General features: G+C 50.4%; 1 protein-coding gene across 5 annotated transcripts in view; it reads right to left on the bottom strand.

The window, feature by feature from the left end:
* The window catches only part of RYR1 (ryanodine receptor 1), a 119170-nt gene that overhangs the window by 80414 nt on the left and 20740 nt on the right, over positions 1-18016 (bottom strand). For all 5 annotated transcript variants that reach the window (XM_045442449.1, XM_045442447.1, XM_045442450.1 and 2 more), the window contains 13 exons: positions 16534-16750; positions 14848-14952; positions 14530-14633; positions 14047-14130; positions 12939-13246; positions 11898-12100; positions 10752-10926; positions 10379-10587; positions 5423-5817; positions 4108-4240; positions 3095-3255; positions 2501-2666; positions 66-152 (listed from right to left, as the gene is read on the bottom strand). In XM_045442449.1, the coding sequence (XP_045298405.1) occupies positions 66-152; positions 2501-2666; positions 3095-3255; positions 4108-4240; positions 5423-5817; positions 10379-10587; positions 10752-10926; positions 11898-12100; positions 12939-13246; positions 14047-14130; positions 14530-14633; positions 14848-14952; positions 16534-16750 (2347 nt within the window). The remainder of the gene's footprint in view (positions 1-65; positions 153-2500; positions 2667-3094; positions 3256-4107; positions 4241-5422; positions 5818-10378; positions 10588-10751; positions 10927-11897; positions 12101-12938; positions 13247-14046; positions 14131-14529; positions 14634-14847; positions 14953-16533; positions 16751-18016) is intronic.

An 18016-nucleotide genomic window follows, 5' to 3' on the forward strand; every position in this document is an offset into this window, starting at 1 on the left:
AGCCACTCTGCCAGCCTGACCTCCCGCACCTACTGCCTCAGCCTGCCCCATCACCGCACCCTCACCTTCTGCTTCCCCAACTCAAACTGGATGACATTCTGGTGGGTGGGCAGGACAAAGACGGCAGGGAACAGCTTCGTGTTGGGCTCCACCTGGCAAGACAGAAGAGGGCAGGATGAGGAAGCGGGTGACCTGGAGGTGATGTTGAGTGTGGATTCTGAACCCTGGGGTCGATTGCCCCAGCTTGATCCTGCTGGTGTCTACGGATCCAAACTCAGGCACTGAAAGCGCCCCATGTTTCCGACTGAGCGCCCCGAGGCTGCTCACGGACTGTCCCCCCTCTGATCCGGCCAGGCCAACCTCCAGCTCCCCCGGGATCACTGTGCATATCATGCCCGCCACCATTCCCACTTCTCTCCCAAGACTCATGCTTCAAAATCCAGAAAGTTCTTCTGACTGCGCTTTCCCTCCAGCCCCTCTGATCTCCGCGGCGGAACCCCCCGAGCCTTCATCACCACAAACACCATCGTCTGTGAAGCCGTCTTGCCCAACCTGAATCTAACCGCACCTCTGGACCCGTGTCCTAGTTCCCAGGAAATACAGGGGACAGAGGAAAATGTTAAAACAACGCCGGGGGGATGCGACAGCCAGATGCAGACTGAGAAGCTAGGCCGGCACTCCCGATGGCGGTAGACACACGAATCTCCCAGGATTAAGTTTGGCATTCTCATTGGGCAGGTCTGGGGGGAAGCCTGAGATTCTGCATTTTTAATGTTTATTTATTTTTGAGACAGGGAGAGACAGCATGAACGGGGGAGGGTCAGAGAGAGAGGGAGACACAGAATTTGAAGCAGGCTCCAGGCTCTGAGCTGTCAGCACAGAGCCCGATGCGGGGCTTGAACTCACGGACCGCGAGATCATGACCTGAGCCGAAGTCGGCCACTTAACCGACCGAGCCACCCAGGCGCCCCAAGAGATTCTGCATTTTTAAAAAATTTTTTTAAGTTTTATTATTTATTTTGAGGGGGGAGGGGCAGAGACAGAGAGAGAGAGAGAGAGAGGGAGAGAGAGAGAGAATCCCAAGCAGGCTCTGCATTGCCAGTGCAGAGCCCGATGCGGGGCTTGAACTCACAAAACCGTGAGATCATGACCTGAGCTGAAACCAAGGGCAGGCCGCTTAACCGACTGAGCCACCCAAGGTGCCCTGAGAGTCTGCATCTCTAATGAGCCCCCAGGTGAGGCAGACCCTGCCGGTCCAGGGACCATACTTTGAGAAGCAAAGCTTTACAGGACAGACAGCCTGGTTTCTTCAGCAAACACATTTCGAAGAGAGAGAGAGCTGGAAGGGAAATCTACATAGGAGACTCGAAGGGTCTAGCAACCAATTAAAATAGAAGATCTTATTTGGATTCCAGTTCAAATGAACAAATGGGAAAAAGACAGTTTTGAGACAACCGGGGAAATGGGAACGTGGACTGGATATTTGGTTAATTAATTAGGAATTATTGGATTTGTTCGTGTTTGTTTTTTAGATCCAAGTGGTATTGTGGTCATGCTTTTTAAAAGAATCCTTATTTTTTTAGAGATACATACTGAAAAGAGATGAAAAGATATCTGGGGACTCCTTCAAAACCATCCAGAGTGTATGGCAGTGAGGGGGGTGTGGAGGCTAAAGACGACACGAGATTGGCTGTGAGTGCGTACTCGTTGAAGCTGGGTAGTGGGGACATGGACGTTCAGTACGCTATTCTATTTTTGCATGTTTTTGAAAATTCTCCATTTGAAATAAAGTTTTAGGGGCGCCTGGGTGGCTCAGTCGGTTAAGCATCCGATTCTTGATTTCGGCTCGGGTCATGATCTCACACGGTTTGTGAGATTGAACCCTGCATCGGGCTCTGGGCTGACGTCATGGAACCTGCTTGGGATTCTCTCTCTCCCTCTCTCTCTCTGCCCCTCCCCTGCTTGCTCGATCTCTCAAAATAAGTTAAGTTTAAAGAATAAAAATAAAATAAAGTTTTACAGAATCCAAGTTAGGTGGATTAATGGGTGGATAGGTGGATAAATATGTCATAAAGCCAGTGTAGGTGGTAGAATCTTGGTAGTGGGTATGTGGGTGTTCGAAGTACGATTCCTTTAATTTTGTTGTACGTTTGAGATCTTTCATCATAAAATGTTGAAAAGGAAAAGGCTATCTTAGGATTCATCCTAGGGTGTTCCTTGATTGGTGAAAGGTTGGCAATTGATGTCACCTGGCCTAAGAGGGACTATGGACCACTCTCCGGGGTCAAGGCTGTCTCCTCCGTTCTGGGTGTCAGTTCAATGCAAGGTTAACTAGGTGGTCCCCCAGGAACTACCCAGGTCTGGCCTGTCCTGAGGGCAGACTAGGAGCTGTTTTTGTCCTGTCTCTCTGGGATCTGTCCTCAGAGGGGGTCTGGAAGGGTCATCCCAGTGTAGTGGGACATGAGAACACTGTTGCTAAGTTGCTGAGGGCCGGGCTCACCTGGAAAAAGGTGTTGCTTTCTTTGCCATTGGCAGTAAATGTCATCAGGCCAGTGGCCAAGTCCACGAGGCAGCCAATGACAAGGTCCGTGTGGCTGATCCGGCCCTGCTGCCCCGAGCTCACGAAGTCCCCGCCCCACACCATGTAGCAGTTGCTGCACTTGAGGCTGGAGGAAACAGGAGTGGTCAGTGCATGGACTCTGGACACTTCCTTCCCCAAACTCCCAGGACACCATGACCTCAGAGTTCCATACCTAAACCCCCACCACCTGCAGACCTGATGCCGAAACCCTGAGCCCCTCAGAGTGAAGGTTCTTAGAAGTTGGCTGGGGGTTCTGGGAGGAAGAGAGGGAAGGAGAGCAGGAAGAGAGAACAGAGAAAGGAGGAAATGTAGAAAGGGGAGGGTGAGATGAAGAAGGAAGAGAAAATGGAAAAGAACAAATGGAAAAAGAAGAGGAGAAGAAACCAAGAGCAGGAGCCATTGTTGGAAAGTCAACAGGAAGAGAAGAGGAGAAGAAGAGGGGGAGGGAAGCTGCCGAGCCAGGTGCCCAGCACTGACCTCTCACTTCCCACTGTCCCCACCCTTCCTGGGCACCTGCTGTGGACGTTGCCTTGTTCGTCCCCCATGGTCACCGTCACTGCCCGGACCTTGCTGAGGTCGAAGTTCATGTCGTGTTGATGGTAGTCGGGGGTGACCCAGCCCACCCACACACAGCTGGGCTCCTGGCCAGCGAAGACCCTCACGGAGTAATAGTACTAGAGAGGCAAAGGGAGATCAATGGTCAGTCTGGAAGGCGGGTGACACAGGGCTTCCCTGGGACTCTAAGTTGGCCTCTCTGGATTTGCAGTGTCCTCTGGGAGTTCAACAATAAATTACTGGATTTGAGACCCCCCTGGGTCTATGTCCCTGTTTCTGTGCCTACTGATACATTTTTAGACTCGGGAATCCTCTGGGAGTATTTGTGATACCCCAAATTTGGGTCCCTCTCCAAATCGCAAAGTTACTGATAAATAATAGTTAACAAACAGTTCACAAGTTAATTTACTTAACTTTTATAATCACCATCAAGTGGGTACAACTTTTATCCTCATTTTGCTGATGGGAGAACCATAAAGCTTCCATAAAGGAGAAGGCATAGAGAGCAGTTGAGGTGACTTACCCACTTGGCACCCAGGTAGCCCATAATCCTAACCACGAAGCTACCTGTCTCAGAAAACATTCCAGATTTGGGAAATCCCTAAACTTTATTGAGATAATTGTCAATTTTGCTTCCCAGGAATATACTAGAGTAGCTATTAAAGTTGGGGGTATCGAGTTTATATGGTTGAACCCAAATATTGAGGTCCCAAGTCTACATTGCTATATACTCTGGATTCTGGGATCCCTGGGAGTTTTATCAGTGTGCCTTATAGCTTCATGGTGTTCCCTGCAATTTTTAGACCCCTAGCTATACGGATTCAGGGGTTCAAGGGATTAACTCAGTGTGTGCTCTATTTTGTGGACTTCAGTATATATCAGGGTGTCCCCAGGAAGGGAAATTACTAGAGATGGCAGCATGAAATTTGGAAATCTGAGGGGTCTCGGAGTTAAGGGCCCCAGGTTCACACCGTGGTAGTATTGAGGATGATCTCGGGGTCATCACGGTTGTCAGCAGGCACCACCTCTCGAGGGAGTCGAGGCAGAGTGGGAGTGGCTGGTGGTTGGGTCATCATGGCGGCCTTCTTGGCCTTGAATAAGAACCTGGTGATGAGGAAAGGCTACCGTGAGAGCCAGCTTTCAAGCCCAGTCCCCCCAGGCCTCTTCACCACAACATTCATGGCCCCCACATCCATCCTAAATACATCCCATTTCTAATGCCCAAGACCGCGCCTCTTGAAGGATAAAACTCCCAACTGTCAGCATAATCCATTCTGGAGATGCTGTGCTCTGTGCTTGCTGATACCCAGTCACCCAAATTTAAAAGTGCCTCTGGGAACATGGAGGTTCCCTTTGGGCATACAGTGGTTCCCCAAGTCCGCATTTCTCATATGGGTGCTAAAGGCATTTGGGAAAGGACAATTCTTCATTGTGTGGTACTGTCTTATACACTGAAGGCATGTAGGATTCCTGGAGCAGTACCACCACCTCAACAAACCGTGATGACCAACATCGTCCATCACGTCCAAACACCCGCCAAGAGACACAGAACTACATCCCATTGAAAACCACTGCCTAGTAGAGGAAAACACGTTTGCTTCAAATCAGGTTTAATGCCTTTTGAGAGTCTCCTTTGAAGTTAGCTTTTTGGGGGCACATTTGAGACAGAGAAGTGACCCCAATCTAGAAGACCAGTGGTGTTCACTGGGATACCCTGGGGTACCATCAACTCTCCCATGATATTTTAGTGTCTGTCCACTGTAGTGTCCATGGATAATGAAGTCCATTGGGTGAAATGCTTTGAGGCCCATTAGGTACCCCCAAGGATAGTGGAGTTCTCCATAGATACAGTGGGGTACTCTGATTTTACATTCTGAAGGAAATGAGGGCATCCCAGGAAAATAATGGGGTTCACTTGAGGCATGATAGTCTCCCTCAGTGTTCTGACTCCTCTTAACATATATGGGGCCACTCTGGGATACATTGGGGTTCCTCAAGTTATTATTATTTTTTTTAAGTTTATTTATTTTTGAGACAGAGAGAGACAGAGTATGAACGGGGGAGGAGCAGAGAGAGAGGGAGACACAGAATCGGAAGCAGGCTCCAGGTTCTGGGCCATCAGCCCAGAGCCCGACGCGGGGCTCGAACTCACGGACCAGGAGATTGTGACCTGAGCCGAAGTCGGACGCTCAACCGACTGAGCCACCCAGGCGCCCCAATCCTCAAGTTATTGAGGTTACCTAATTGGGGGTCCCAAACCCCACCCTGGCCCCACCCTTGACTCACCCTCTCTTCTTGTTCTTCTCTGTGGTAGCATCCTTCTCGTTCTCCACCCTGGCGGGCGGGGCCTCTGCCCCAGCCTGGGCGTTGCCCCCGGGTGCCCCCTCCTTGGCAGTTCCTTCTTTGGCCCCCTCAGCCTCGCCCCAGCGCCCCGCTGAGCGGCGCAGGTTTTCATAGTCCGGGTCGGGTTCTGCCGCTCTGACCTCGTCCTCGGCGGGGGGCTGCAGGCCTGGGGGCGCCAGGGGCGTGGCCCCAGCCGTGCAGCGGAAGTGCTGGTGGAACTGGACCGGAAGGCTGAGCCGGAGAAAGAGCATCTCCACGAGACTGTTCTGGGAGCCCCAGGTGCGGTGGCTCAGGCGCAGGCAGGGCGGTGTATCCACGGTGCCATCCACGCGGGCCACCTGAAGGGAAGCAGGAAGACTGAACCAGGCAGGCTAGGCCATGGGTCCAAAACCTGGTACTCACAGAGCCACCGCTAGGCCTTAGAGCACCTGCGTGAGAATCAGCCAGACTCGCTCCTCTGGGTGGATGCGCTCCCTGTGGGACACACAGCTTGGCTGCGGGGTGCGTTCAGCCCTCTGCCAATCTCTGTCTAGGCACCTGTACCGTGGCAGCCCTGGTCAGACACTGGAATCCACTGGAATCACTTGGGGACTTTCCAGGACCTACCTGTGCGTCTCACTCCAGACTAAGTCATCCACCCATCCATCCATTCCACAAATACTTACTGAGAGCCTACTGTGTGCCAGGCACTGTTCCAAGTGCCAGGAACACATCAGTGAACAGGACAAAGGCCCTGCCCTCCTGGTCTCTTGGGGAGAGTCTCAGGGAGAGCAGGCCAGAAGGGGCAGAGTTTTGTAAAGGCTCCCCAGATGAACTTTTGCTAAACTTTCTGTATATGGAGACACAACATTAAGGAAAAGGGGCGTGTCATAATGCACAACATGACGAGGTTATAGAGTGGCCCCACCTGTGTGCCCAGCACCCAGATGGAGAAACAAAATTGACCAAGTCCCTCAGGAGCCCTCTTGGTGCCCACTTGACACCACTCTCTCAAAGGCAGTGAGGGATTCTGATGAGAGAAATGTACCAGCCTGGCTTAAACAAGAGGCAGGAGCTGACAGAGAGCAGGTGCCTGGCCTCTACGTTCCAAAGACAGGCTCTCCAAGGTTTTCTGGAGACTCCATAAACAACTGGAGTGGTTCCCACTCTTTGATGTCTCTCTTCAAAGACCAAATACCAAGACCTCTGTGCTCCCTTTCTGCCAGCCAACAAATTTTACCCAGAAACTGTGGCCAAGATTTGCTGTTCTCAGAATGTCTGCAGGGTCTTTTTTTCTACTCTCTCCCGTCTCTTATAGACCCTGTTTTGCTCTTGGGCAAGAGTCTACTGACCATGTCCCTCCTGTGATTTGTGTGCAAAGTAACTAAACTTCGGAGGTATTCTTTCACGGTAACATCCTCCTGATTTAGCACACCATAGATTAGCTCTGCCTGTTCTTGAACTTTCTACGAATGGGATCCCACAAGATGTGTTTTGTGTCTGGCTCCTTTCCTTTTTAAAATTTTTAAAATGTTTATTTATTTAGTGCTGAGATGGGGGAGGGGGATGCAGGCAGAGAGAGAAGGAGAGAGAGAGAATCCCAAGCAGGCTCTGCCCTGTCAGCTCAGATACAGGGCCCAATCACTCGAACCATGAGATCATGACCTGAGCCTAAATCAAGTGTCCTGACGCTTAACTGACTGAGCCACCCAGGCACCCTGTGCCTGGCCTCTTTCTCTCGGGATTATGTCTGTGAGATTCACCCGGATGGTTGTGTGTAGGTTAGTCTATTCATTCTCATGGCTGTCTAGCATTCTGTTCTTTGGGTTGAGAACACATCTGGCAGTAGCAGGAATTAGGAGGTCCATATCTGTTCCACCAGCCTCTCCCTCCTCTGGCTCTGGTCTTTCTGCCTCTGCTATTGTCCCCTACAATCCATTCTCAATGGAGACCTTTCCAAAAGTCACATCCAAACTGGACATTCCCCTGCTTTAAACCCATCCATTCTCACCTAGTTGCAAAATGCCTCCCCACAAATTATTGATTAATTACAAAGAGAAAAAAGTAATTTATGGTGGAGAAATCTGAGAGACTCCACCTAAATCAAACAGTCAAAATTAATGTAATTGGTAATAAGACATAATGACATTATGTGCCTCCTGATATTCTCCATCAGGCAGGACACAACGTCTTGGTATTTCTGCCAAATAGGTGTTACTTGTACCTAATCATGTGGCGACATTCAGCAAACCAAAATGAGAGCTATTCTGCAAAATAACTGGTGTGTACTCTCCAAAAATGTTAATGTCATGAAAGACAAAGACAGACTCAGGAACGTTCTACATTAAAGAATAAAGAGGAGGGGTGCCTGGGTGGCGCAGTCGGTTAAGCGTCCGACTTCAGCCAGGTCACGATCTCGCGGTCCGTGAGTTCGAGCCCTGCGTCGGGCTCTGGGCTGATGGCTCAGAGCCTGGAGCCTGTTTCCGATTCTGTGTCTCCCTCTCTCTCTGCCCCTCCCCCGTTCATGCTCTGTCTCTGTCCCAAAAATAAATAAACGTCGAAAAGAAAAAAAAAAGAATAAAGAGGAGAGCGTGGGTAGCTCAGTTGGTTGAGCATCCAATTCTTGATTTTAGCTCAGGTCATGATCTCACAGTTGGTCATGAAATCAGGTCCTGCATCTGGCTCCATGCCCAGTATGGAGCCTGCTTAAGATTCTCTCTCTCCCTCTCACTCTGCCCTTCCCCTGCTCATGTTCATGCTTTCTCTCTCCCCCCCTCAAAAAATTTTTAACAAGTAATTATTAAAATTATAAAGATGGCACAAAAACAGACACATAGACCAATGGAATAGAATAGAAACCCCAGAACTAGACCCACAAACATATGGCCAACTCATCTTTGACAAAGCAGGAAAGAACATCCAATGGAAAAAAGACAGCCTCTTTAACAAATGGTGCTGGGAGAACTGGACAGCAACATGCAGAAGGTTGAAACTAGACCACTTTCTCACACCATTCACAAAAATAAACTCAAAATGGATAAAGGACCTGAATGTGAGACAGGAAACCATCAAAACCTTAGAGGAGAAAGCAGGAAAAGACCTCTCTGACCTCAGCTGTAGCAATCTCTTACTCGACACATCCCCAAAGGCAAGGGAATTAAAAGCAAAAGTGAATTGCTGGGACCTTATGAAGATAAAAAGCTTCTGCACAGCAAAGGAAACAACCAACAAAACTAAAAGGCAACCAACGGAATGGGAAAAGATATTTGCAAATGACATATCGGACAAAGGGCTAGTATCCAAAATCTATAAAGAGCTCACCAAACTCCACACCCGAAAAACAAATAACCCAGTGAAGAAATGGGCAGAAAACATGAATAGACACTTCTCTAAAGAAGACATCCGGATGGCCAACAGGCACATGAAAAGATGTTCAGCGTCGCTCCTTATCAGGGAAATACAAATCAAAACCACACTCAGGTATCACCTCACGCCAGTCAGAGTGGCCAAAATGAACAAATCAGGAGACTATAGATGCTGGAGAGGATGTGGAGAAACGGGAACCCTCTTGCACTGTTGGTGGGAATGCAAATTGGTGCAGCCGCTCTGGAAAGCAGTGTGGAGGTTCCTCAGAAAATTAAAAATAGACCTACCCTATGACCCAGCAATAGCACTGCTAGGAATTTATCCAAGGGATACAGGAGTACTGATGCATAGGGGCACTTGTACCCCAATGTTCATAGCAGCACTCTCAACAATAGCCAAATTATGGAAAGAGCCTAAATGTCCATCAACTGATGAATGGATAAAGAAATTGTGGTTTATATACACAATGGAATACTACGTGGCAATGAGAAAAAATGAAATATGGCCTTTTGTAGCAACGTGGATGGAACTGGAGAGTGTGATGCTAAGTGAAATAAGCCATACAGAGAAAGACAGATACCATATGGTTTCACTCTTATGTGGATCCTGAGAAACTTAACAGGAACCCATGGGGGAGGGGGAGGAAAAAAGAAAAAAAAAAAAAAAAGAGGTTAGAGTGGGAGAGAGCCAAAGCATAAGAGACTGTTAAAAACTGAGAACAAACTGAGGGTTGATGGGGGGTGGGAGGGAGGAAAGGGTGGGTGATGGGTATTGAGGAGGGCACCTTTTGGGATGAGCACTGGGTGTTGTATGGAAACCAATTTGACAATAAATTTCATATAATAAAAAAAAAATTAAAAAAAGAAAAAAAAGAAAAAAATAAAAAATAAAAAATAAAAGAATAAAGAGACATAACAACTAAAGGCAACATGTAATCCTGGATTTGATTCTGTACCAAAAAAAATTTTTTAATCACCACAATTACTAAAATTTGAATACAGATTATGAATTAAGTAATAGTACATATTGGTGTTAAATTTCCTGATTTTCATGACCTGACTTCTGTAATTGCAGTTCTGTAAGAGCATAGCCTGTTCTGAAGAAATGCATATTGGAATGTTTAGGGATAAAGAACCATCATGGGGGCGACTGGCTGGCTCTGTTGGTAGAGTGGGCAACTCTTGAGCTTACGGTCCTGAGTTCAAGCCCCACACTGGGCATAGAGTTTACATTAAAAAAAAAAAAAAAAAAGAGGCATGATGTCTCCAATGTATTTAAATGATTCAGAAGTGGGGGGGGGGGGAAGGGATTAATCCAGCTCTTCTTTTTTCCCCTCACCCTATTTTATAGGCAAGGCCCCTAGAGCTCAGACAGGTTGTAGTTTGCTGAGGTTATACCTGACAAGGTAGCCCTGGGAGCTCAACTGTCCCAACATGCCCTTCTACATGGTTTGTGGGCTAACACAGAAGAAAAGGAGACACTTGGGGAAGAGAATTGTGGGAAGAATGAGGTTTGGAGGCAGATCAGAGGGTATTGAGTGGGGTCAGTCCTCACCTCATAGTGGGGGTGCTCCAGGGGTACAGCCTCAAATTGGGGAAGGCTTTTGCTGAACCAGGTGGTGACCGGGCGCTGCATGTTGATGGCGAATGGCTCAAAGCCTTCCTGGAGGCCACAGATGGCAAAGAACCGCAGGGAGCTCACATCCTGGCCCAGGTTCAGGTGACCCACCTGACCAGGTCCCAAGCTGCAGACAGGCAGGAAGCCTGGTGGGAGGGGATGGATGGGCAGGGGTGAGGATAGGTGGGCAGGGTGGGGGCAGGAGGGGAGGAGGTACTGTGGAAAGAAAGGATGGAAAGGGGGAGACTAGGGATGCAGTATAGGGTCAGATGAAAGAAAACCAGAAAGGGGCCACGAGGCCAGCCCTTACCATCCCCAACCTCAATTTCCCGGAAGGCCGTTTCAGAGCCTGAATCGGACATCAGGACCTCGCCATTGAGGGTGAAGATAATGGTGTTCTCTGTGAGGTCGATCATGCAGCCCACGACATCGCCTGACTGCCAGGGACGCCCAAACGGTTCACTGCCCAAGTGCCAGCGCTGGCCCTGTGAGGAGGTGAGGGGAAGATGTGGGGTGAGAGAGACACAGAGAAATGGAGACATGCAGAAGCAAGGAGAGACATGTAAAGATACACATGCAAGGCATTGGGTTCAAGACATGTGGGACAGACAAGGGGTCACCCCCACAGGGTCCCCATCTTTTCCCATATTTGCATCCAGAGATCTTTGGAATGTAAGGGATAGGTTTTCATGCTTTCCCTTCCCACTGATCTCTGTATCCCATCCCTTCTGCCTGCGTTCTCTACTCTTTCCATGGCTGGTGCTAGGGTTATGCAGACCACCAAAGTGGTAGTCGGGGGTTCAGGGCCGTGGTAAGTTAGAGGGATGGAAGGGAAAAGTGAACCTACCAATGTCCCCTCTACAGACTCACATATACCTATATGTCCCCAGAATAGGTAAATGGATAACGAGATGGATGGATGGGAAGTAGGGTGCACGGCCAGATGGAAGAATGGAATGGAAGCTTACTCTACATTGGTTGATACAAGGAAGGAAGAAATTATAGACAGATAGATGGATGAGTGGGTGGGTAGATGGATGGATAGGTGGACAGGTGGATAAATGGATGAGTGGATGGATGCATGCATCAAATGATTTGATCGATAAGTGAAATCACAAATTGCTTAAATAAGTGAACGGCTAAACTAACAAAAAAATGAATAAACGGATGGAAATGTGGATGGGTAAGTGGTTATTTGGGCAGATGAGTAGATGGGTGGATAGTCGGATTTGTGGATAGGTGGATGGATGAATAGACGGATGGATGGTTGGATGGAAAGATGGATGATGGATAGATATGTGCATGGACAGAGAGGGATGGATGAACAGATGGACGAGTGGTAAGGCAGATGCAGGGATGAGTGGACAGTGGGGCACAGACAGAGGCAGGGCTGGAGTGTATGAGGTGTGCAGAGGGACCACAGGGCCTGGCAGAAGGGAGCCCAGGGAGTACCCACGCGGTGCCCATTGAAGACATAGGCCAGCTCGTCAGCTCCCAGCTCCACGTCAGGCCGCAGCTCAGGCCTCGCCCAGCCCACTCGCATCTCACCGGTGGTGACTGCCTCGAACTCAAAGTACCAGCGGCCACTCTGCACCGCGTAGGATTTCTCTGCCCGGAAGATGCGCACCCGGTCCCAACGAGACTGGCTCTCCACCTGACCTACAGAGTCAGGGGCCAAGCAGAGTCAGAGACTGGGTGGGCAGTGGATCCCAAGGCGCTGAGAGGTTGGTGAGAGACACCAGAGAAGGTAAGGGCCTTGGGGGGCTGGGGGAAGAGGGACGATTTCTTGGTGTTATAGGAGAAGAACTGGTGAATCTCAGACTAGCCAGAGGTGGAAAGGACCTACTCAGTGAGACTCCTCCCCCACCCCCTCTCCTTAGCAGTCAGAGCCCTGAAAGAAGAGATGCTGACAGAGACAGAAAGTCGGGTCTGTCACTGTCATGGTCTAGGGTTAAGGGTCAAGATTAGGGTCGATGTTTAGATTTAAGCATCTAGAGCCAGATCAGGGAGAGAGTGTCAGAGTCAGGCTCTAGGAGGGGATAGAAATTGGAGTTGGGGACCACAGCCAGGATGGGTGGTTGAGGTTGGGATTGGGATAGGTCAGGGGTCAGGGTAAGGGTAGGGGTTAGAAGCTCTCTGAGTTCTTGGCTGGGTGGCTCCATGTTGAAGCTATGGTCCAGAGGTTAGAGGTTAGGAGTCAGTGTTGGGGGTCAGGAATTGGAGTCAGGGATTAGGGATAGTTCTCACTGGGCTCCTGACCTGGCAGCTCAGTGTTATAGCCATAGCCCAGGCAGGGCTTGTGTATGATGAAGGTCAGTGGTCAAGATTGGGTTCAGGGTCGGGGTCAGAGTAAGGGTCAAGGTTATGGAGTGCAGAAAGGCTCAATGTGGTAGATGTAGCCTATTCAGGGGCTGAGTCAGGTCAGAAATCAAGGGTCAAGGGACGAGGTCTGCATCACGGTAGGAGTCAGGGTCAGGGACCTGAGGTCTGCACTCACTGGGCTCCTGGTCAGGCGGCTCAATGTTGTAGCCATAGCCCAGCAGGGTGCGCACGGCCTGGCAGAGGCTGTCCCGGTTGCTGCGCTTGGTGGCCTCGTCCAGCAGCCGATAGGGCACGAGGCGAGGGTTTCGGCGCGCTGGGATGTCCTGCACAGCGCTGTAGCTCCAGCCCTGGGCCACACGGTCTCGTGCCCACACGTTGTGCCCATTCTCTGCCAGCCGGTCCACCAGCGTCATCTGCGCCGGTGTCAGCCGCACGTGGCTCAGGTCTAGTGGCGCCGGCTTGTACCCATTGCTCATCATGTACCTGTGGGTGTGGCAGGGCTTGGTGAGACGAGACCCTCACCTCCACCCCTGGGCTCTGCTCAGTGGGATCTCTGACTTCTGACCCCTGCTCCAGGATTCCATGATCCTGAGCTCTGAGTTTTGGAATTGCTGACCTTTGATCTCTGACATCAGGCTTCTATGACTCTGTTGAATAAGCTTTGAGATACTTGGCTTCTTTACCCAGGATCCTGTGAGCCTAGCAAGGGCTTTCATGTCACTGACCTCTGGCCTCTCTGACCCCTGCATTGTGATTTTGGCAGCCTCCTCTTCAACTCTGGAACTCTGACCTCTCACTTCTAACTTTGAGGTTTCTTACCGCTGACCTCAGAACTCTATCACTTCAAATTCCTGGCTTTGGAGTCCTTGACCTCTGAACACTGACCTCTATCCCCAAGGACCTCTCACCTATAATTTTAGGGTCCCTCACTTATGACTCCAACAGTTTCTCACCTCTTTCTATTGACTCCTTGACTCTGACTTGGAGAAATTACCTCTGTTCTCTCATTTTCCCTGATTCCATGGCAGACCTTGACCTTGGGTCCTGACTCACACCCACTGTCCCTCTGGGACTCCTGCCTCCATAATCCTGACACCTCCTCAGGACACTCACCACTGACTCCAGGCCCTGACCCCTTGTCCTATGACCTTCACCCTAACCTGTGACCCTTTGTCTCTGACCTCAGCCTCATACAAGACCCCTCAACTGCCCAGTCCTTATCACGTCATCCCCAGCCCCCCCCAACTCTGTTCCCCAGAGGGACCCGGGCCACCCACACTCACGTCTTGGGGAGTTTGGTCTTCTTGAGGTTGTCCTCCGCCTTCTCATCCGCCATGCCCACGTGGCAGCCCAGTGCCAGCAGAGTCCTGGGGCGGGGTGGGAGGGCAGGGTCACCTCACACAGCCTTCCTGCCCCTGGCCTCCCCTCCCCCAGCCCGGCTTCCCTCCTCCCCCGCCCTTGTCGGTTTCTCACATCTCTTGCTCTGACTTTCTGGGTGTCTGTCCCCATCCCTCTGTCTCAGTCTCTGTCTCTCTGACTCCTGTCTGGCGTTGCTTCTTTGTCTCTGTATCTCTTTGACGGTGTCCATCTTTTCCTGTCCACTTACTTCTTTCCCTGATTCCACGTCTCTCTCTCTCTCTCTCTTTTACTGACTAGCTCTCTAGTCTCTCTAGCTGTCTGTCTCTGCTTCACAATCCCTGTCTCTCCTTGCCCTCCTCCTCACCAGCAGTCGGTCCCAGGCCCCTGCTCCCTGCGACCCCCCTCACTTGAGCGTCTCCCCCGACATCTGCAGGTTGTAATTCCTCTCGGGCTCTGGTAGGCTGTGGAAGTCCACAAGACACGGGTGCAGCCTCTTATTGTCATCCCGAACCTGGAGAAACCCCAGTGTCAACTTTCAGGGTCCCTTCCCTCCCCCCAACACTCCCAGACTGTGGCCCCTGACCTCCTGCCCTTAGTTCTGCCACAAGAACCCCAAGGACGCCCTAGTGCCCTAAAGTCCCTTCCCCCAACCACTGGCCCCTCCCTGCTCACTCCCCCAATGGCAAGTCTAGCCTGAGTCCCTCATGCTGCAGGCGGCCCCTCACCGGGCCATAGGTCCAGCCCTGCTCGATGCGAGTCAGCGCCCAGAGTTCATGGATGTTCTCTGCCAGCTTCTCCCGAATGCGTTCCAGATGGGGAGGCAGGACAATCTGGGGGTAGGGAACGTTCATGAGATCCCTGTGTTCCTTCCAGGCTGCACCATGACCCCTCTTCCCAAGGACACGTATGAGCCCTGGACAGTTCCCCCAGATTTTCCCTGCTATTCTGAGCCCTGCTGCTCATCACCATCACCTGACCCCAGGGTTGACACCCAGCTGAGTAAGGACTTCGAATCATGGAATTAAGGAATTATCTAGGAATTGGGACTCTCTCCCCCTTTGGACTGGTTGTTCCATGAGGACAGGGCCTGGGGCTGCCTCAGTTTCCACCACTTCCCCAGCCCATCCCACAGCCAGGCTCAGAGGAGATGCTTGGAAAGTGGTTGCTGAATGAATGGGCGAGTCTCTTTCCTTCTTTGTACGATGAGGATCGGAACAATACTTACCTCATAAGGATTCAGTGATATAATCCAGATAACTACTCAATCTTACGTAGTTTATGTAAGTGCCTGGTGCACAGTGGGTGCATAATAAATATTTATGTTGTTAGTGTTCTACAGACAAGAGATAATGATGGTTCGGACCAGGGCAGGCCATGGGGGGAAGCAGAGGGGGTGGGAGGGATGTCCAGGAGGCCAAGTGGACAGCCCATGAGGCTGAGAAGCTGGGGGAGCAGGAGGGAGACATCCAGAAGGGGGCCCAGGCTCTGTCCTGGCTACAGGGGATGGCTAGTTCACCATGAAATAATATCACTATTGCTACTGATAACACTAACTGTATTGAGTCCTTCCTATTTACTCAGGACCGTGCTGAGCGCTTCACAGATATTAATTCATCTGACCTCCACAACTGTGAGACAAGGTAGGTTCTGTTGTTATCCCCCTTTCCTCACAGATGAGGAAACTGAGGCACAGAGAAGTAAAGCCACATACGTACGGTAACACACAGAAAATCAGACCCTCGTGGTCAGGCTCTTGAACACAATTTATGTGGCCTCTGATAGGGACATGTTTGGGGGGGGGAGGGTGGGGAGTTCAAGTTGGGACAGGAGGAGTGGGAAGGCCCAGATGGAAGGGATGCCAACAGACTAGTGGAAAAGATCTCAAACTTTGGAATCCGCACATGGGTTCAAATCAGCTGTGTGGCTTATATAGGTTGCTTAACTCCTCTGGGTCTCACTTTCCTCAACTGTAAATCAGGGGCAATAATAGTCTTTTCTTGGGGCGCCTGGTTGGCTCAGGCGGGTGAGCATCCAACTCTTGATTTCAGCTCAGGTCATGGTTCTCACGGTTTGTGAGATCGAACCCCACATGGGGCTCTGTGCTGTGGGCACAGAGCCTGCTCAGAACTCTCTCTGACCCTCCCTGGTGTGTGTGCACATGCTCTCATGTTCTCTCTCAAAAAAAAAAAAAAAACCCAAAAACTTTAATAATTGTCCTTTCTTTAGGGGGCTATAGTGAGGACCCCCAGAAAGTGGGATTCTGTCTTCCGAGAGTTCTTTGCCTCCACTCTGCCTCAGCTTCCCAATCTGTTGTTAAACAACAAGATTCCCAGCTTCCAAATCAGCTCCCCACCTCCCTGACTCCTAAAGGAGTTTGTCTCACCAGGAAACCCTTGCAGGGCAGGCAGTACCTGGACAGTGTCCACAGGGCAGGGCACAAAGTCAGTGTGTGAGAGGCAGCGGCTGGGTCCCACCAGGTGGGGCCCTCGAGGCCCCTCCCGCCGATACTCCTTGATGGGCTCCAGATGAAGTCGCTCTCGAGGGAGCACAGCTTCATGGCATGGGGCATAGCCAGGTGGAGGGAGGAACTTGAATTCGCCATGACGGCCACCAAGAAGGAACCGTACCCTGAGTGGGAGAGTGGGGTCACTGGTGAGGCAGATTACAAGGAGCATCTGCTCAGTGGGGGTAAGGGAGCAATCCTGGGATCTGTGGAAAGTTCTGGGAAAGATCACTGGGCAGCCATGGAGTCATGGAGGTCATTTAAGGTCAAAGAGAATGTCTGAGGTCAACGAGAATCAGTGGAAAATCAAAAAAGGAGGGGGCATCTGGGTGGCTCAGTCGGTTGAACGTCCAACTTCAGCTTGGGTCATGATCTCACGGCTTGTGAGTTCGAGCCCTGTGTCAGGCTGTGTGCTGACAGCTCAGAGCCTGGAGCCTGCTTTGGACTCTGTCTCCCTCTGTCTCTCTCTCTCTATGCCCCTCCCCACTTGTGCTCTCTCTCTCTAAAATAAATAAACATTAAAAAAAAAAAAAAAAGGAAAGTGTGGGTTCATTGAGAGTTAATGCAAGGTCATAGAAAGATCCACTGGAAGAGACCTTGGCTCAATAGAATGTTTGGGGATACTGGAAGGTTTCTGGGAGACCAAGAAGGTCATCCGGAAATCATGGAAAATCTGGTGTAACTATGAGATAACTCTAATCACTACTGAATGGACACTGGGAAGCTTTTTACAGAGCTTGGGATCATTGGGAAAAGACTGAGTTACTGAGAGACCTTTGAAATAACTGGGGATATTGAGGAATTATGGTCACTGGGGGATCATGGAGTAATTAGAAGATCACTGGGAGATGCTGGGATCACTGAAAAGCGGTTAAAAGCATGGAATCATTGGGAGAATCCAAGATAATTTGGGGGGTCATTGGGAGGGTCTGGGTCATTGGAAGAGAGCTGTCAGATTCTGGAGTCATTTGGAGGTCACTGGAACGACATAGAGTCATTGGGAGAGTCTAACATCATTTGGGAATTAACTGGAAGAGTTATTTTTTTTTAATTTTTTTTTTTAACATTTATTTATTTTTGAGACAGAGAGAGACAGAGCATGAATGGGGGAGGGTCAGAGAGAGGGAGACACAGAATCGAAACAGGCTCCAGGCTCTGAACTGTCAGCACAGAGCCCGACGCGGGGCTCGAACTCACGGACCACGAGATCATGACCTGAGCCGAAGTCGGCCGCTCAACCGACTGAGCCACCCAGGCACCCCTGGAAGAGTTATTAGAAGGTCATTGTGCAATTTGGAGGACACGTGAAAGTCGCCGGAAGGATATGGGGTTGGGAAGAAGCTGAGGTCTTTGGGAGGGTCTGGATCAATGGGAGGACACTAAAGTGTTTG

Source organism: Leopardus geoffroyi, chromosome E2 (assembly GCF_018350155.1).
Source record: "Leopardus geoffroyi isolate Oge1 chromosome E2, O.geoffroyi_Oge1_pat1.0, whole genome shotgun sequence".
Taxonomy (NCBI): domain Eukaryota; kingdom Metazoa; phylum Chordata; class Mammalia; order Carnivora; family Felidae; genus Leopardus; species Leopardus geoffroyi.